This window comes from Propithecus coquereli, unplaced genomic scaffold (assembly GCF_000956105.1).
Source record: "Propithecus coquereli isolate 6110/MARCELLA unplaced genomic scaffold, Pcoq_1.0 Scaffold451, whole genome shotgun sequence".
NCBI classification, from domain to species: domain Eukaryota; kingdom Metazoa; phylum Chordata; class Mammalia; order Primates; family Indriidae; genus Propithecus; species Propithecus coquereli.
In genome coordinates this window covers 1,549,178-1,569,965 of record NW_012150297.1, presented here as the reverse complement: position 1 = coordinate 1,569,965, position 20,788 = coordinate 1,549,178, and the positions used below count along the sequence as shown (strand labels likewise).

The following is a 20,788-nucleotide window of genomic DNA, read 5'->3' as shown; positions in this document are numbered from 1 at the left end:
GAAGGGCGCCCGAGGGAGGCAGCTGTAGTTCTGCTGCGAGGCTTTCTCCACACCTGTCTGGCCGGGTGCAAGATCAGGGTCACAGATTGCCCAGAGCACGGGGTGCACGGGGTCAGGATAGGAGTCTCCTGCAGCTCTGAGGCCAGACAGTGACTCTGATCGCCTGGCAAATTCAGAGGTGACTCCCGAGAGGGGAAGATGATTTTCGAGACAATCGGGGTCGGGGGCAGACTTCGCCACGGAACGCCGGCCTCCTTTTGCTTTGGCGTGGCAGGGCACGGTCAGGCGGGCGGCCCTCTCACCTGCGGTGGCCGTGAGCGGCGGAAGGGGTCACCAGGCCGAGTTTCAAACGCAAACACGCGAAGAAAACCGAGCTCCGAGGGGTTGGAGGCGAAGGACGCGCGGCCGGCTTTCCCCCACCCGCTCGGCCCGCACGCGCTTCCCACTCGAGGGACAGCGACACCGCCCTGACCCCGCGCGCCGCCGGGGCCCCCAGCGCCGGCAGCCAATGGGCGGGCTCGCTCGCCGGCTGCCATGGCAACGGGAGACGGCCCGGCCGGCCCGGAGCGCGCGTCACGTGAGCGGGCGGCGTGCGCGGCGGGGGCGCCGGGGAGGGGCGCGCGCGCGAGCGGCCCCGCCGGGGGAGGCGGGCCCGGTTTGAAGTCGGTGCAAAGCGCTAACGTCTGTTTTCTTTCTTCTCCGTGTCCTTTAAGCTCCAGACACACACGCGCAAACACAAACGTCCTTTCATCTGCGCTCCCGAGGTGCACGAGGCTCCCCGGCTTTCGTGGCCGACATGAAAGCTCTGATCTCGGCAAGCCCGAAATGAGCGTCGCCGGCGGTCGCGGTCGCGGTGGCGGTGGCGCGGCCGGTGGGAGCGGCCGGGAGGCTCCGCCGCGGGGGTCCAGGGACGCGGAGCCACGTGGGGCCCAGACAGAATCGACGCGCGTTTGAAAGGAGGCGCTGGGCCCTGCTCCTCTCTCTGCCCCCAAAATGGAAGGGCGCCGCGTCCCCTCCCCGGTAGTCCTCTGATCTGTCATCCCGAAGGCCAGTCTATGCAGACAAACCAGGGCAGGGCTTGTAAATCTGCCTGCCTGAACAACAAAAGGCCCTTTTGTTGTCTCTAACATAGACCCTATCCTAGCTGAAGTGCTGGGTTTAAAATGTTTCCACGGCCTTCCCTTTCTTGTCCACGGAAATTAACGAATATATTATATATATAGACACAGAGAGAATGAATCTATGTATTGGTAAGATAATAGGTGATATGCACCTAGGCACTTTGCCTTTTTTTTCCCCTCCCTGCTTGCAGCCAGTGGGCGGGAACCTAGTGGTGTTCCTGTCATCAGACCACAGGAATCAGGGAGACAGGAAAAATGTATGGGTCCTGTCCCCATGTGATAGATGAAAGGCACTGAATGTGATCGAGGATGTTGCTCACAGCTATTTTGCACTTGGGTTTAACGCACCCGACAAACATTCCCAGGGTGCCTGCTTGATGCAAAGTGCAAAAGATGCAAAGCAAGGGACCGTCCCACTTGTCATCCAGGAGAGGAAACATGCCAACTCTTGCAATGGGTCGGATGAAATGAGTGTTGCAAGCCACGTGTGAGGAGAACACAGGGGGAGGCGGGCCCTGAGAAGGGTCCAGGGGTGTGGGGAGATGAAAAGGAAGACCCTGGCCTTGACCGAGCACCTGTTCTGGGACAGATACTTCGCCTATGCGCTATATCGTATAACCCTTATGACTCCCTAAGAAAGCCACTGTTACCCTGTTCAACAAATCAGGAAACCCAGGCTCAGAGAGGGTTAACGATCCAAGGTCCTATGACCAGCAATGACCGAGCAGCAGCTGCCCGAGTCATCCTTGTGCCTCCATGGGGTTTTTGCTCCATTTACAGACTAGCAGAAGATGGATCCCTGCAAAGAACGCAGCTATGTGTGTAGCTACCATTTCCTGCTCTTCACCTAAGCCGTGAAGTTTGTGAAATCGCGGGCTTCAAACACACACTGTAGTTTTCCTATAGTACATATTAAAATACGTACATAACAATTAAGATTTAAAAGATTCATCTGGATACACCCTAAAATCATCTTGCATACTACAAGGGTTCCAAGAGTGTGACCCATGGAGAAATTTGATTTCATTCATTCAGACCTCATCCTATGTCGGCCAGGATTATTTTGTAGATACCTCTACTAAAATGAAACTGTCTCCTTGGTACTCGCAACAGTGCTTTCTTCTGTCATCAGTCTGGCCAGTATGTGGAACCCTAGGGTGCTTTGGATGCACCTGAATGGAAAACAGTGAACATGAATAAAAGACTGATGCGGGGTCTGCACTGCCTGATTGACCGGGGCCACCACCCAGGGACGCACCTCCCTGCCGCTGCAGCAAAGGCCTTGGGCCACCAGAGGGCAGTAACACAAACCAGATTTTTCATTTGGGCCGGAATGTGGGTGCTCACAGTTTAATATGTAAAGGCCATTATTACAAGCTTTTCCTTTCCCCACCCCCTATTAATGAACAAATGCCCAAGGGTAATACAGAGATTTCTAAATACAGTGCAAGAAAGGGCAATCTGTACTCATACGCAGGGAGGCTAACACACAGTAATAAGTGGAAATGAAAATAATCACCGAGATGCAACTAAACCATTACGGCGAAAGATCTAGCTGTTGGTACGGCTGCGTACGTAGAAATATACATGCCTGCCTCCCCGAAATGGGCGCTTCTGAAATATTTATTCCCTAAGTTCTTATTTAGAGTTCATAATAATACCCGTAATTATAACCTCAAAGCTACAGGCAGGGTCTAAGAGGACTTTTATCTCTATTGCTGGGCATACAAAGGGGGATTTTTCTCTTTAACCAAGGTAAGTGAATGAATTATTCAGGGTCTTTCCTTGGGCATTTTAAATCATAACTTCATGCTTTAAACAATAGCGCAAATAAATTTTTTTTTAAAAAAAGATGAAGAGCTGTCTAATCCCCAAATCAAAAAATATCAACTGACATTTACCCACGTTTAGTCAGGGTCTTCCAATGCAAATAAATGATCTTTCAGTGCTGGTGGAAACAGGAGTCTTTCACTGCTTTGACCGGTGTCAAGCATTGCAGCACAGAGAACACAATAGACTAAGAAGATACACTTCCAGCATGCAACCTACCCATTTCCCTGGGAACAAAGAAGCAGAAATAATCCTGACATGTTCTCAATTCACAACAGAAAAGAAGATTGGCTGATCCTGTATTTTAACAACGGTCGGGAATTTGAGGACGTGTGGAAAACAGCATGAAGTCATTGTAGGCAGCCTTATCTCTGGAGTCACCCCCTTAAACCCTGATACAGGCGGCCCTCTGTGTTGTTGGTTCTGTATCTGCGGATTCAACCAACCTCAGATCAAAAATATTACAAATAAATAAAAACAATAATACTGTAATAAAAATAACACAAATGTTTTAAAAAATACAGTATAACTATTTACATAGCATTTATATTATATCAGGTATTATAAGTAATCTAGAGATGATTTAAAGTACAGGGAGGTTGTGCACAGGTTATATGCAAATGCCATTTTATATCAGGGACTTGAGCACCGGTGGACTTTGGTACCTACAGGGGGTCCTGGAAGCAGTCCCCTTGGATACCAAGGGATGAGCGTATTTGTAAAATGCTTGACAGATGACCAAGTAACTCCACACGGCATGGGTGAAAAGTTTATGGAATTCAGAGTCAAATGACTCAAACTTCCTAAGTTTACTATCATCTTGGGAATGTGAATGAACACCTGTGAGCTTCAGTTTCCTCATAAGCAGGTAGGAGAACAGATCCTGCCCTTCCCTCTTTGTGGGTGTAAAGGTCACTCTGCCTATGGGAGAAAGCGCTGAAAACTGTTAAAATTTATGAAGTGTCACTGTTCTTATTTTTCCCCATTTTACAAAAGAGCTACAGAGACTTGTGCAAGGTCATGGTCAGCGAAAGCGAAGCCAGGGCGCCGGCCAGGTGTTCTCCTCCAGGGCTCCTCCGTGGAGCTGAGCGCCCAAAACAAGGCTGTCTGGTCAGCTTGGGCCGCCATGATGAAATGCCACTGACTAGGTGGCTTCAGCAATAGACACCTGTTTCTTACAGTTGTGGAGGCTGGGAAGTCCAAGATCAAGGTGTACACCAGGTGGTTTCATTCTGAAGCCTGTTCTCTTGGCTTGTAGGCAGTTAGGTGTGTGCTCACGTGGCTTCTTTGTGCATAAAGACAGAGAGCAAGAGAGAGCACAAGAGCCTACTCTCTGGCATCTCTTCTTAGAAGGACGCTCATCCCCTCTCAGGGGCTCCAGCCTCCTGACCTCATCTAACCCTAATTACCTCCCAAAGGCCCATCTGCAACACATCACACTGGGGGTGAAGGCCATAACATGAATTTGCGGGGGTGTGGACACAAATAGCCCGTAACAAGGGGCAACAACATGGGCTCCTTTCTGTGCTACAACTCTTCAGTTTGGGTCAACAAATATTTGCTGACCATCTGCTAGGTGCCAAGCACAGTACCAGGCACTGGGGACAACAAGGTGAATGGGAGTCCTCCAGAAAGCTTACTTGATGCAGAAAACATCAGAATAGTTCCTAGGAAATTCTATACAGAAAAGAACATTTGTCACATGTGAGCTTTTGTGACTGTATGTTGGACAGTTTATTACAACAAACCTCAACAAGATCTTTTCTCAGATAGCTTTGTTTAAAACAACTGTTATGTGAGTTCGGCAAAGAATCGGGACAATTAATATTTGATAAGGTAATTAATTTATTAATTTACTGAGGAAATTAGGGGGAGAGTAAGGAGAGAAGGACATTTTCAGCCAATAGACACTTAAAACACAAAGGATCTGTTTGTACCTCCTGGTGGGGAATTGTCAGGGCCAGTTATATTATGATGGTTATAGCATGGCTGGATATTCATCGAATATATTTAATTTCCTTCATTTCGGCTGGCATAATTAAAGCCGTTTTCTGGATCATAAAACTGAAGGGGCTCAGCTTCAATTAATGTATATTGGGTCACTACTGCATGCCAGTGTGTGGATGTATATTTATATGTATTCCTGTGTATGTACGTGTATTTCTTTTAATTCTTACAACAAATCTATTGGGAAATTTCATTATCCGCACTTAGATAATTTAAAAATGAGGATCAGAGAGATTACGTCTGGGTTCAAAGACAGTAAGTGACTAAGAGAGTCCTAGAACACTCTTGTCAACCGTCCAAAAGGTATTTTGCTTACACACACACACACACACACACACACACACACACACAGTTGTTTCCTTTCCCTGTCTCCCAAACATCCTTCTAGCTCTTAGGACTTCCCTTCTATTGTCATTTTCGGTATGCCACTTTATTTCCGAAGTAGTAGGAGGGTAAAGTTGGGTCTTTTTTGAAGGCAGTGATATTTGAAAGGAGATAAACTTTTGCAAATTTTCACCTCTCTTCAAAACTAGATAAAGACCCCAAGAGAGAGAAAATCAAGTTCCATCCTCTGTGGGAAACTAGAGAGTGGTCTGTGTGTGGCCCTGGGGACCCTGGGGTTCAGGGCCAGCCCAATCGGTTCCCTGTAGGTGAATAGGGCCCACTTCTGCTACACAGCCCAGGGAAGAAGAACCCCTAGTTTCTTCCATTTGGGGTGGTCACGTGACGGTGGCAGGTTAGAGCCTGGGCTGTGAGGACTGTGGTCATCTGAATAATGGTCACCCCCAAAATGGCCCTGTCTCAATCCCTAAAATCCATGAATGTTCCTTTACATGGCAAAGAGTTTGCAGATGTGATTAAATTAAGGATCTTGAGATGGGGAGATTATTCTGGATCACTCGGGGGAGGGCCCTAAATGCAATCGCAACTGTCCTTCTAAGAGAGAGGCAGAAACAGATCAGATGTACAGAAGAGGTGGCGGCAGTCTGGCCACAGAGGCAGGGGCTGGTGTGCTGTGGCCACAGGCCTTGGAGGGTGGCACCCACTAGAAGTCGGATGATGCAAGGAAGAGACTCTCCCTAGAGCCCCCGGGGGGAGCAGAGCCCAAGTGGCACCTTGATTTTGACCCAGTGAAACTGATTTTGGACTCTGGCCTCCAGGACTGTGAAGGAATAAATTCGTGTTTTTTTAAGCCACCAGGTTCACAGTAATTGGTTACAGCAGCCACAGAATATCAATACAGGGATGAAAAGTCAGAGATTTGGCAAATTAGGGAAGGGAAGACAGTTTTACGTACCAACCACTAACTTAATCTTACTAAATACTGTTGAATGATTGCAATATTTAGCAATTTCTGTGTCAAGGGAGTTTGCAAGAGAGGCTCTGGGGTCGAGAGCACTGTGGTAATGGGGGAGTTCACGCCTCCTAGTACACGAGGTATGCCAGGACCCTAAACCGGGCAGCAGCCCACAGCCTCTGAACTCAGTCTCTGTGGCAAGAGTGGGTCCACATAGGAATCAGCTGTGAAATACGAAGAAACAGAAGACCATTCTTTATGATGTTCACAGCAGTAAAATATGGAACGCCTGTGGTTCTCATCCTGAGTCCCCGCCTCTCTAGAAGTTCTTGAGCTTCATTCAAAGGTTATGAGCTTTGGGCAAGAATGAGACATTATGATTAGAAGTTACAGGTGTCTCGTGGGAAGACGGTGAAATGACTGTGTGGGACCTGGTGGACCGTGCTAAGGAGTTCCAATTTCATTCCAAACAGAGGAGGGAATCATGGAAGACTTTGACATGGGAAGGGGAATGATCAGAACTGTATTTATGAAGCTCTCCCAGCTGCGCTGTGTGTGTCGTCGTAGTCATGGTGAGGCAGAAGTCCAGCGGTCCAGGAGCAGATAACGGTGGCTTAAACTACGACAGTGACCGTGAAAATGAGAGAAGCAGGTGCATGGGAGCTATGTTCTGGGGGAGAATCTGTTAATCTGATTAACCAGAGGTGAAGGGCCAGGGGAACGGATGATGACTCAGGGATAACTTCTGAGGGTCTTGCTTAAGCAAGTCCAACGATGATGACTGGAAAAGCCGTCAGCGGGCGGGGCTTGTTGATGGGGCTGCGAATCAAGCCTTCTGGTTAGGAAATGTCGTGTTGACACGTAAGTAGAAATAACAAGTAGGTACTCGGATATGGAGATCTGGAGCCCAGAGGGTAGACCTGGACTGTAAATTTGAGTGTCATGGACATAAAGGTGGCATTTAAACTTTGATGATAGAGAAAAGAAGCAAAAACTTAATCGATAGCACAGCTAAGTAGGATATTGGGTAATGACAACTGTGCTCTCTCTCTCTCTCTCTCTCTCACACACACACACACACACAGACACACACACAGTGGTCAAACCACAACTTTCCAGGACTTAACTGGAGAGCATGACATGGGGAGTCACTGAATATCTGGCTGCAATCTAAGTGGGAAGAAAATTCAATAAGCAAAGATGAACCTTTCCTCTAAAAATTTCGAGCTATAACCTAATCGTTACATACTGTTTTTTATCTTTCACTTTGGGCACTTTTCTTTAAAATGACACTGTATTGAGTACAGACAAACACATAGATGACAGATGATATGCCAGACTGTTGAAATTTAAGATAATATTATGGCAAACATTTAAAGATTATAGCTACATATTGAAGATATGGATGGATGAATACAAACTGAGAAACTGATAGAGACAGGTTTTCAAAACACTATTTTATATTTGAAACATAGTGGGTAATTTAGCATTGGTTTTAGAAAGGTTTTATTCTTATTAGAACTTAATATATTATAAAATGTATGCAAAAAAAAAATCACTGCTTTTCTTCTCTGTTTTTAATGAAAGAAACATCCAGAGGAGATGTTGTGCCTACTGTTCGTGAAGCTTGAGGAGCTGGGAGGAGGTTGGTCATGTGGCCAAAAGAACTATCTTTAGATTTACTGCCTTTCAAATTTCAAGAAACATAATTTGTCAGTGATCAAAAGGTTCAATTCCAATCACATGTGAACCATGCCCAAGCCCTACCAGAGCCCATGTTCGGTTTGTGATATTAGAAAATGTTTGTCATGGCAGGTTCACTTGGGAGGTAAATTGTCCGCGTGTGATAATACAAAAACAATTAATAATACATTAGATTATCTCTTCCCATTAATGCTATAAGCAAATAATTCCACCATGAAACTCTTTGGGGAATTTTTTTTTTTTTTTTAAATAAGAGGTTAAGAAAAGAAAGGCAAGACTACCACCCCCACATTTGATGCCACGTCCTCGGCTCACCAAAGACACGAAGCAGCTGTCAAGTATCTGCGAGCAGAATCCAGCACTTCCAAGGTCAGCAAGCTCAGTGTGAAGTTCAAGTTTCACTCTGTGAGCCTGGATCCTCCTCAAGGCCTTGCTGCCCCTTCTGCACTGATTAGAAGTTCGCAAACTTCTTCAGCCAGTCCTCCCTTCCTGTGGTCGTGGGTGAGCCTGGTATCCACGGCCCAGCCAACTTTGCAGAAAACCACAGTTTCGATGGAAAATCACTTTTGGTTTCTGGCTCCTCAGCAGTACTGCACATCTAATTAGCTCAACAATTGGTCCCTGTGATAAAATCAGCTAATTTTATGTTCAAATGGCTGCTCTGTGGTAAGCAATACTGTCACTCTGAACTTCACATATAAAGAAGTTGCTGAAGAAGCTGGTTACTAGGGGGTCACTGGGGGCGAACTAGGGGAGACTATTAAATTAGTAACCTAGTCAATGTTATAGTTAGTGCACGGGGTCCCACCAGGGCTCACAAAAGACAAATTCCCAGAATGGAGGGACAGGGCCAGAAATGCCAACCTTTAAAGGGGAAAGCAGTATAAATAAAACGGATGGAATGAGCCATCTGCAGAATTTCTCTGCTTTTAGAAATAAAACTGAATGTTTTTGATGAGATTACAGAGTTCTAGACCCTAATCCGGTAATGTTAAAAATGACTCTCCCTAGATTAAACACCTCTGTTGTTTCGGGAGTTTGTTCAAGGTCACCCTAGATATAAAACACTGTAGAACCAACTGCAGGGGTCACTTCCTCAGCTCCCTGCTGTCCTTCCATCAGTGGTAAAAGGACTTGGTGAGACCTAAATCTCCCCTTATTTGGTGGGCTTTATTAGAAACCATATTACCTTTTTTTTTTTTTTTTTTGAGACAGGGTCTTGCTCTATCATGCAGGCTGGAATACAGTGGCATGATCATAGCTCACTGCAGCCTCCAACCCCCAGGCTGAAGGGATTCTCCTGCCTCAGTCTCCCGAGTAGCTGGGACTACAGGTGCATGCCACCATGCCCAGCTAATTGTTTAAAATTTTTTTTGTAGAGGCAGGGTCTTACTATGTTGCCCAGGCTTGTCTAAAACTCCTGACCTCCAGCGTCCCACCTCAGCCTTCCAAAGTGCTGTGATTACAGGTGTGAGCCACCGCACCCACCCCACATTACTTTTTAAGATTAATGTAAAAGCACAGATCAACTTCTTTATGGTATAAAAGCTAATAATATCACTTCTCACGGGCACTGCAAATGATTGATTTCTTGTGTGTGCATGTGTGTATTATCAACAATACCAGTTGAATGAACCGTTAGAAATTCATACCTGTTTTAAAACTAAAAACAAAGGCCTCAGAAATACATGAATGTATACAATTTTACATAAAGACAGAGATACATACACACCTATATCTAAACATATCTATTATAGTTATGTATGCATATAAATATAGTCAAAGATTTATTAATGATATCACTTATGTGAAATACTTAAAGCAGTAATTAGCATGTAATAAGTATTCAGATGGTACTGTTACTGTTGTTCTATTATTACTATTATTATATAGCTATATATACACATACTATATACAACCATGTTATATAAACTATGTATTATATCACTATATGATTGTAGCAGGATGTCCTGCTGAAAATTAAACTTGTATTTTTCTCTCTCTGCTCTAAGAGGTGCCAGAAAGTCACTTGATTATGGCAAATCATCCTTGAGCCACTGTTGTCAGCTGCCTTCCCTGGATTGGGGCTGGGAAGGACGCCTTGGGGACAGTGGCACCAGCAGCATTCACACGGCCCGCATCCAGCCGGCACCCACACGCCACTTAGAATCCTCGTGGCCTCACCTGCCTCCGACGCCAGCCCCAGCAAGGCGCCCAGGGCCGCGCGGGCTCTCACTCCCTTCACAGCGCCCCTGCCTGCAGCAACCCGCCCACACTCGCGCCACGTGCGTCCTGCCTCCTGCCCAGCACGCGGTACCGGAGCCCGCACTTGTGCAACCCAGAACGGTCGGCATTCTAGTAGCTACTAGCTCTACGGTCAGAAGTGAGTCCACATCAGAAAATATAATGATGATTAAAATGTGCGCATTATCACGAAACTCTAAAAACGAAAGCAACATCAAGGTCTTTTTAAAAGAACTAAACCTCTGTTGGAGGTTTTAAAAATACTGTACAAGTTAATAGTGAAAATAATTATTTTGTGATATAATGTATATATCTCTGAGAAGTATTTTTATTCTAATTCAATTGATTGCTACTGGCAAGAGGGTGAGGATTATGGTTGAATTCTGTCCCCCACAAAAAGATATGTTGGGTCCTAACCCTTCGGAATGTGGCCTCGCTTGGAGACAGGGCTTCACAGATTGGATTAGAGTCAGCCCTAATCCAGTATGACTGGAGCAATTTGGACACAGAAACAGACACACCTAAGGGGAAGATGATGTGAACATACACAGGGAGCAGACGCCGAGGACAGCCAAGGACAGAGGCCTGGAACACACCTTCCCACACAGCCCCCAGACGGAACCAGCCCTGCCCACACGTGATCTTGGACTTCCAGCCTCCAGACCTGACAGACAATAACGTCGTTAGTTGAAGCTGCCCAGCGCAGGGTGTTTTGTTCTGGTGGCCTGAGCAAACTAATCCAGAGAGAAGAAGAAAAGAAAGATTCAGAGAGAGACAGAGACAGAGACTGTATTTTCTGTATTTTCACAAGTGACATATTCATCTGCATAAGTTGATTTTAAAGAGAAACGCATAGGGGCCTGCTCTTAAAATCGCACTTAGCAGGTTTATCAGGCACAATGGCTCTACTCCAAGAGGCTGAGAGAAATTTCTAACAGTTGTGCAAACAGACACGACTCGAGGTAAAAGGAACCAGGCTCCGCTCTGAAGTCGGGACCTGGCCCGAGTCACGGCGGCCCTACCTTCTGGTAGTCGTCCCGGGACCGCAGGGCCACCTCCATCTGCTGGGCCGAGGTCGCGTAGATGGCTGAGCGGTACTGAGTGCCGTGGTCGTTGCCCTGGCGCATGCCTGGAGAGCGGAAAGCGGAGAGATTACGCAGGGTCGCCGGGCAACAGTGCCGGGTCCAGCCGGGCAAGATGCCGAGGCGTTCTGACGCTTTCCTCATCTGGTCTTTAGGACTGATGTGCTGCCAAGGGCTTGTTTTAATTTTATCTTGACATAGCCTTCTTTAAACAAGCATGGAATGTACCTGTTTTGATTTGCCTGTTTTAATTATAACAAATATCTTTGAACTTAGATAAATGTATCGGAGGTCTTGGATCATACTAGATGCTCTATAAATATGCAGCTTTATACGCAAATATTTAAGTGAGAACCTACTCCATCTATCACATGGAACGTACTACGATGCACATCTTTCCCTTGGATCCTAATGAGACACCCTGCGCGGAAGATGGGGAGATGGGATAATGTGGGCAAGTGCCTGGCACGGTGCTTGGCTTGTAGCAGTCCTACACCTGCGGCTAAGGTCGTCCACCTAGTCAAAGGAAACCTCGGGCTTAAATCCAGCGAAGTGTACTTTCCACCTGTCCCAGTGGCTGCAGTGTGGGTGGCATTGCATTTCTGAGTGAGTGATAGAGTCGCCAGAATGAAACAGCTACAGGCTTACTGTAGAGCCCCAGTAGATCACTGTGTCATAGTCAAATGGACCATGTCCTGGGATTTAGAAATAAGACACAGAGATGCGGGATCATTTTCAACTAGTCACACTCCAAGTACAGTAAGGGGAAACAGAGACCAGTAAGATAACCAGGTATTAGAGGTGTTACAGGAAAACTCTGTGCAGGTTAAAAATAACGGGGTCAAAGAGGGGAGTGGGCAAGTTCGTGTGACCGGAGGGAGGGGCCCAGTTCTGGAAGGTTGCATCGAGGATGTCCTGAAAGAGCAGCAGGTGGGCACTCAGGGGTGAGCCGCCCTTCAGGAGGCAGAACAAAGGTAAGGACCAGGGAACAGCATGATGCCTGCGGGGACATGGAAGGAACTGGAACTTCTCGCAAGAGCAGCTGCAACACGGCCAGCAGCTGTGTCAAAGCCCAGAGGCCCCGCCTCTTAAGAAGATGAGCACTTCAGCGGCAAGCCTGAAGCCCGGATGAGAAAGATGGTTCACTGGGAAAAATGCTTGGATGCTCTACACGGTAAAATCCAGGCAGAAAAACAACATCTAGGAGCTGCTGCAAATACAAGACGTGGCCCTGTTTGTCTCCTCCCTGAATCAAGAAACAAAGGAAATACTCGACCATCATAAATTGACTGAAATGGCCTTTATGATGCTGTTCTGCAGAGGACAAAATTAGCCAAAATTATATTCTGAGAAAGGACAGAAAAATGTCGTTGAGAGACAGAATGACCCGTAGATGTCTTTCCTTCTTCTGCAAATGAGTATGTTCTCTCCAGTAAAAAGAACTCAACTAGTGCCAACTGTGCACTCAACACTGTGGAGGCCACAGAAGAATTAGGTCATAATCCTTGATCTCCAGAAATAACCCGGACGAGGGAGGGAGGGAGGGGAGAGAGCAGGCGCGAGCTCGACGCTGCGCTTCTCTGTGCCAGGTCTTGGGTGTCCCTCCTTATTTAGTCCTCACGTGAGTCCTGTGACGAAGATAATCATAACCCTCTCGGACAAAAAGGAAATTATGGATCAGAGACTTTAAGTGACCTGCCACCTGACATTAAGTGAGGTCACATAGAGGGTAAATGGCCGTCCTATGATTTAAACCTCAATCTACCTGACACCAGCGCTCTTTCTCCTTTCCAAATTCATGCACGAACAGTCACAGCAAAACAATCGAAGACAATGGGACAAAGTGCTCCTGGATGTGGCGTATGAGGTGCACAGAAATAAGAACAGGCTTGGTAGGTTCTGAGGACTGCCGAGAGACAGGGCTGGGTCCCACAAGGGGCCTGGTGGGAAACGAAGCTGCTCACCTGAGCGTGAGGCCACACAGGTGTCTTGACAAGTCACACCTGGGCCCAGAGATGCGTGGAAAGATCAGACTCGTGGGAGCTGCAGAAATCTGTGGAACCCTGGCTGAGTTCATCTTCGACGACCCGGAACTCTCTTTCACACAGTCTCAGCAGATACTGCAAAGTTCACTGTGCCCTCCGCTTGGCTTTGGAAAAACTAAGAGGATAAATTACGGACACTATCTGGCTGTTTGCACGTCCCAGGAAAGCAAGCAGTGGGCTTGCTGTGGGGGATGAACGGAGAATTGCTGGCTCAGAAACAACGTCTTGTGCTTAAAATTCTCCCATAATACTCCATAAACTGATTAATGAGGACTGGGCTTTGGGGCATTCTTCATGAGGACTGACCTCTTGGCATCTACCAACTGTTTGAGATTTCTCCATCCACCTTCTCCAAAGAAGATTTTAAAGGGACAAACCACCCTGAGATTGCTCTAAGATTTCTCTCCCTCTCAGCAGAGGTGGAGAAACCACTAAAAAACAGAGAAATGCTTAATCCATACTGGAGCACAGGGGATGAGTTTATCCATCCTGATTGTAAAGGGAAGTTCATGCTATGAGCTGGTGCTAGGTGATCACTTTGTGGGGTCCCAGGAGTGACCAGCTGATAGTGAACACCAGGGCAAGTAGGGACACATTCCTAAGGATCTGAAATTACCATGCCTACCTCAGGGAACTTCAAAGGAGCAGACTCATTAGCAGGGCTACCCACGCTGGCTGCAAATATAGAGTGGCTCCCGCCAGCATGAACTCCACGTTCTTCCCTTTTACAGACTGTTGCTAAGAGAAAAATGATCCCAACCCACAGTCCGCTGCAGCAAAAGGCCACCTGCATCTGGCAGCGGTCCAGGATGGTGGCCTCAGCGGAAGAGCCACCCCACGTGCTGTTTCAGGGTGGCCTCCTGCCTTCTGCTGGAAAATAGGGTCTCCGAGGGGAAGGATGCTGCAGTGCCCTGGAGTCCTCCCACAGCCGACGAGCCTGCATCCCTTTCAGTGACGGGTGGCACTTCTTATTATTGCCCACGTGAGCCTTCCCGGCGCACCTGGCCTTTCCCGCAGGTGTTTGAGACAAGCCTTATTAATATGGAGTGATCTTACTCTAGCTGACTGAAAAGTTAATTCTGTCAATTTCAACTGATGGCCCATTTTAAATTTAAAACATTGAATAAATGAACGGACGGCCCTTGTTTCATCAAAAGGAAGGAAGGGAGGGAGGGAGAGAAGTCATCGAAACAGCTAATGGTCCCAGAGCCCTCACCTGGGCTTTACTTACGTTATCCCAGTTCTGCAAGTACCTGGAGTGTGATTATCAAACCCCGTTCCCAGAAAGTGGGACTAACACTCAGAAAGAGGTTAGGTGCCCGGACAAGGCCAGTGGCGCATCTGGAACCATCTAACTCCAAAGTCCATGATCTTAACCACTATTATTCCAATTTGTAAATAATATGTAATTTAAGTGAAGAAAAAAAAAGCGGAATGTAGCGGACTATGAAAGCTATTATGTGGCTCTCTTCTACAAGGAGATACCCATTGTCACTACTGTTCTCATGACGTTCTCTGTACTTTTTCATGTGATGCATCTCAAGAGAGATAAAAGAATATTGTTATCTAACAGAGGTGCCAAATATTCACTCGGTATCTAAAAACAAAAAGAAAGGTTTTTATTTTCAGCAATGAGCAGGCATTACTTCTATAATCATAAATAAACTATTTTGAAAAGAGGTGGTGATTTCTTCCTAAAAGGTAAAAAGTTATCGTAGTGTGGATTTTGCTTGTATAAAAGGGAAATTCTGTTTATGACTGGCCAAAGGGGAAATATTTTTAATTATTATATGTCTTCTAGAATGTTTTCTGGGACTCCCTGTCTGTTTATGCTCCAAACTCCCAAGTTTGGCCAAATAATGAAAGTATAAGGAAACTTTCAATATATTCGAATTGTTATGTCACCATTTTCAATCTAATTCTTAATGTTTTATAGTAAAAGTCAGCCAAAGTTCCCACTACAAAACATCAGGCGTGCAAATGAGAGTCACAAAATGTGTACATTTGAATCAGCAGGAAGCGTATGTGTGCGTGCACAAGCATGGAGCTAGTCGCTCACCACGGATATTGTGCACGTTATGAGCAGAAGTAGCAATCAACATATTATGCCTTTGTAGGTTCCAGATTTGATTACAGAAAAATACATAAAACATACAAGTCCATATAACATAAATGCATAGTTATTAAAGTGTCCACTTTATGATTACTTTGTGATAGATAATATATTATATAATGTGATTATAATTATTTAATGTAAAGTGAACACTCACATGACCATCACCAATGTGGAGAAGCGGAGCACTGCCAGCCCCCTGCAGAGCCCTCCATGTGTCCTCACTGAGGACAGTGCCCTCCCTCTCTGTAGTTGGCTTTTGTGACAATTTCCTCAGCACATAGACACATCCAGAAAAAACATACTTTAGTTTGGACTGCTTTTGAAATTTACATAAATGAAATTATATGGTGGTTTGAATCTTTCACTTACTACTATGCTCATGAGCTCCTTCCACTGTCTTCATTTTCACGGCTTTATAATATCCCACTGCATGAATAAACCGAGAGGTATTTCTACATTGTACTGCTGATGAACACCACCACCTTATGTATAACAAAACACATGTATGTATACCAGAATACATGCATGCATACGTGTAACAGAGTACATGTCAAGAATGTTCTGCAAAAAACATTCAATGCATGCAAAGGACATTCTTGACATGTATTGTGTTACACGTATGCATGAGTTTCTCTTGAGCACATATCCAGAAATAGAACTGTGGGCTTACAGGGTTTGCATGTCTTCAACTTAACGACATGCTGACCCATTTTTCCCGAGTAGTCGTATCAATTTACAAACCCACATTACTGCACAAGAGTTCCTGGAGCTCTAAATGTTTGCCAATTCATTAAAGTCTGCTAAGGTCAGACTTTTTACTTTTTGTCAGTCTGCTTGGTATGTAACGGAATCTCACTTGATCTTAATTTGCATTTGCCTGATTAATAATGACATTATCATTTCATATGTTTCTTCACCGTTATTCAAGTACTTTGCTCATTTTTCTATTAGCAGCTTGTCTTTTTTTTCTAAAAGAAATCTACCGTATATATTTTTAAATCTTTTTTTTAATATTCTGAATACTAATCCTATATCAAAAAAATCTCCCTGTTCTTGTCAGTTTCTTTATGATGTTTTTTGATGAACCAAAGTTGTGTGAGTTTAATATAATTAAATTTATCAAATATTTTTCCTCTATGGATTAGTGTTTTTTGTGTCTTGTTTAGGAAATTCTTCCCAAACCCAAAGTCATAATGATATTATCTACTTGAAGTTTTGCACATTTGCCTTTCACATTCAGCTCTTTAATCTACTTGGAATTGATTTTTGTGTATGGTGTAAGGGAGAAATCCAATTAAATTTTTTACTATAAGAATATCATCTTATCACTATTGATTAAAAAGTCATTCTTGGGGGGAGGAGGGGCAAGGGCCACATACATAACCTAAACATCTGTACCCCCATAATACGCTGAAATAAAAAAAAAAAAAAGTCATTCTTTCCCCCGTACTGTGAAATGCCAACTGTATCACCTGTCATGCGAGTATGCTTCTGGGTTCTCTATTCTATTGCACTGGTCCATTCATCTGTCCCTACATCAAATTCACATTGTCTTAACAGCTATAGCTTTATGACTCTTGATATCTGGACGAATAAGTCCTCTCATCTTCCTGTTCTTACGTAACAGTATCTTTGCTGTTTCTCAGACTTCTGCATTTCCTTATAAATGTCAAAATTAGTTGTTAAGAACACAAAAAGAACAAAAACAACAACAACAAAAAACTGTTGGGATTTCATTTGGCTTTGCACTGAATTTGTAAAACAATTTCGGGAGCCATAACCATAACCAAGACCCAATATTGGACCTTCCAGCTGCCCAACCACTAAGCCGATGCCATGTTTTTTTCAGTTTTGTTGGTAGCACTCGACTTCAAGGTACCAATTCCTGGTAAATAAATAAGCCCTGAAATTCCAGTGACTGAACTTAATAGAAGTTTCTTTCTTAATCATGCAGAGTCCAATTAGCAAAAAGGAGTTGGTAACAGTTCTGCTTCGTGAACTCTTCAGAGGCCCAGGCTGGCAGTGCTAAACCAAGCTTGTATTCTTTGAAGGAACCTACATCGGTCATGATGCATTATCTTCCAATGTACTATTAAATCCAGTTTGCTAATTCTGATTTCTGCACATGCAGTCATGAGGAAGATTGTCCTATAATTTTCTTTTCTTACGCCGTCGAGTTTTGGTATCAAGATTATGCAAGGATCATAAGATGAACTGCATCTCTCTCTAATCTCTGGAAGACAACATGGAAGACTGCAATTATTTCTTCCTTAAATGTTGTAGAACTCACGGATGAAGCCATCTGAACATAGTGGTTTCTTTATGAAAAGCTTTTTAAATACTGATTCAATTTCTTTAATGATCATAATCTATTTGGTTCTGCTAAGCTATATTGTTAAAGAATTTCTTTATCTAACTTTTCAAATTTATTGAAATAGTTACTTATAATGCCCCCCTACTATCTGCAAAGTCTCCTGCATCTTTAGTGACATCCCATTTTGTATTCCTGAAATTGGACGTTTGTGCCTTCTCACTTTTTCCTTGATCAATTTCCCAAAGTTTTATCAATTTTATGGCCATTTTGAAATACCAGCTCTTGGCTTTTTTTGATCCTTTCTACTGCCTGTTTGCTTCCCATTTCATTTATTTCCGCTCTTTATCATTTCCTTATTCTGTACTGCTTGGGTTTACTTTGTTGCTGATTTTCTAAGTTCTTGAGACAGATGCTTGGCTTGGCCTTTCTTTTCATCTTACATGTGAATGGAAAGCTCTATATTTCCCTCTAAGAACTGATTTAGCTATGCCTTACGAGTTTTGATGTGTAGTATTTCAATTTATCGTTTGATTCCAAATATTTCCTAATTTCCATCATGATTTATATTTCATAAATAGGACAGTTAGAAATTTAAAATTGTCTAACATAGGGGATTTTCTAGATATCTTTTTGCTACTGATTTCTAGCATAACTGCATTATGATGAGAGAAACATAATCTATATGATTGTAATCCCTTTGAAACATATTGAGCCTTTCATGGCCTAGTGTATGTTCCGTGTGCAGTTGAGAAGAAAGTGCACTTCTAGGTGTAGGGGACAGTGTTCTGTATGTCCATCAGGTCAAGTGCTCTAACTGTGTCGGTCACACCCTCTATATCCTTCATCAGGCTCTCAAAACTGCAAATTTTCTGGGATCTGCAAATTTGCTCATAACAAAGGTATTGTTAATCCTCTCCTTACCTGTCTGGTTTCCTCTGTTCCCTTGCATTTTAACCTGGTAATTCCTAATGATTTTGTCAGTTCTTTGATATGACGATTTCAATACTTTTTTATATTTTATCCAACATTTTGAGTTGCTCTCGGTGAGAAAGTTGGTCTGAATATCCTAGCCTGCCATTGCCAGAACCTGGTAGTTACAGCTCCTGCCAATGTTGTCAGCTCTGATTTTTCTCTTCTCTAATTTGGTACTCTTTTATGTGAAGTAGACTAATTCTTCTGACTTCATGTCTTTTTATTGATTTTATATCATTTCAGATATTTATTCAAATTCTAAAGGACCTAACCAGTACTATCTAACATATGTGAAATTCTTTCTGGCAGAAAGATTTCAAAAGCCTGATTCCTCATCTTACAAACCCTTAACAGGATTATAAAAGGATAATGAACAGTACAAGGAGTTCGAGGTCACTGGATAATGTGCTGCTATTCCAGCCCTGGTGGGTCATGTTTTCTGCTCGCTAATAGTGTTGTATAATAACGTGGGGTCGTGTGCCACACAATGGAAGAACACAGGCTTAGAACTGAGCCCTTAGGTCCAAATTCCAGCTCCGTCACATAATGTACTAACTGGCTTGTGCCAAATCACTTCTCATCTCTGGGCCTGTTTGTTTATCTGTGAAAAAGGTCCAAGGTTCACAGGTTACTTTAAAGATCAAATGGGATTATGTACACATAAGCGGCTACGTACCACGCTCAGCCCAGAAAAGACCCCCAGTAAGTCTTTCATTCGGTTTGGAGCCACAAAATCCTAACAACACTACAAAAGCAAAGGAAATATGTTAAATATAAGCTCTACCGCCTCACAAGAGAGAGGGGTTTGAAAGTGCAAATAGCAAAGATGCAATGTACGTGTATGATAATGTCATGCAAGGGAAAGTGTGACTGAAAGAACAATTAATAAAGAAAAATATCAGTTAAATTCTTTGTTTCATTTTTCTCTGTTTCTGAAATTCCTAAAAGAATGCAACCCCTTTCAGAATTCATAATGCTGGGTTTGGGTCGTTTTTGCATTTTATATTTGTGCAGCTGTTCCCCACTATCAGTATGCACATCTGCTCATTAGCAATACAATATAATTCCCACTGTCTAATTATTTGCAGATGATAGATTCCTTGTACATGGTCTAAAAAAAGGATAGTCCTTCAAATCTGGTGACTTATTTTTTAAAAAAAAAAAAAACTAACTTAAAAGGGTCAGCACAACCAAGTTCAGATATTAATGTGGCAAGTTCAAATCTATGAACACCAGCACTTAATTGCCAAGTTGATGGGGAACAGAAGGAGACTAGGATTTTTCTCCCTCCAATTAATGTTTCCCAGAAGACAGCACGGGGGGCGCACTGCTCCAGAGTGCCCCTGGGAAGAGACTGGCAAACCTGCTGAGGATGGAAGGGACCAGTCCCACCCCTGTCTCTGGGGACCTCCTGGCAACAATGCACCTGGAACAATGCTTCATGGTGAGTGTGTGTGTCTGGTTGGGGGGCATGTGGGGTCCGAGGGCATGGGATAGGGATGTGTCCTTGGGGGTTCTCTAGTTCCAAGCATGGGCTGAGGAGCCCCACATGGTCCCCCACTCATGGCTCTGGGGGCTAAGACAGCCAGCCAGGGTGTGCGGGCCAGGGGCCCAGGAAACAGCATAGGCAGTGTGGCCCCCCGGGGCAAGCCAGGCCAGGACAAAGGGAGCGTGGCGTTGGAGGTGCGGGGTGGGTGTGGGAGGGAAAGGGCTGATGAGGAGCTGATTGAGGATAAAGGGTATGAACCAAGAATAGGAAACCATCGGGGGTAATCAGAGCACGAGCCGGGGAGAAATGACAGAGGGATGCTGGATTCACGAAGGAACAAGGCAAACAAACGGCAGCTGCGGACGTGGCTCTTCCACAGGCGGCGTGAGCACAAAAGCCGTCAGACACTGAGGCTGACTCTATAGCATACACGAGCGACATGCCCTCATACATCCTGACACATGCTTAGGGGGTAGGACCTGTTTCCCAGATGCAGAAACAGAGGCTCGTTCACTCGTTCAACGAGAAAACGTTTAATCCGACACTTACCTTCTGGAGGGGTCAGAG

The 20,788-nt window shown here is 44.6% G+C and overlaps 1 protein-coding gene across 1 annotated transcript in view; it reads right to left on the bottom strand.

The window, feature by feature from the left end:
- The window catches only part of MSRA (methionine sulfoxide reductase A), a 326,674-nt gene that overhangs the window by 75,793 nt on the left and 230,093 nt on the right, over positions 1 to 20,788 (bottom strand). The window contains exon 4 of the mRNA XM_012654932.1: positions 11,226 to 11,332. Coding sequence (XP_012510386.1) covers positions 11,226 to 11,332 — 107 coding nt within the window. The remainder of the gene's footprint in view (positions 1 to 11,225; positions 11,333 to 20,788) is intronic.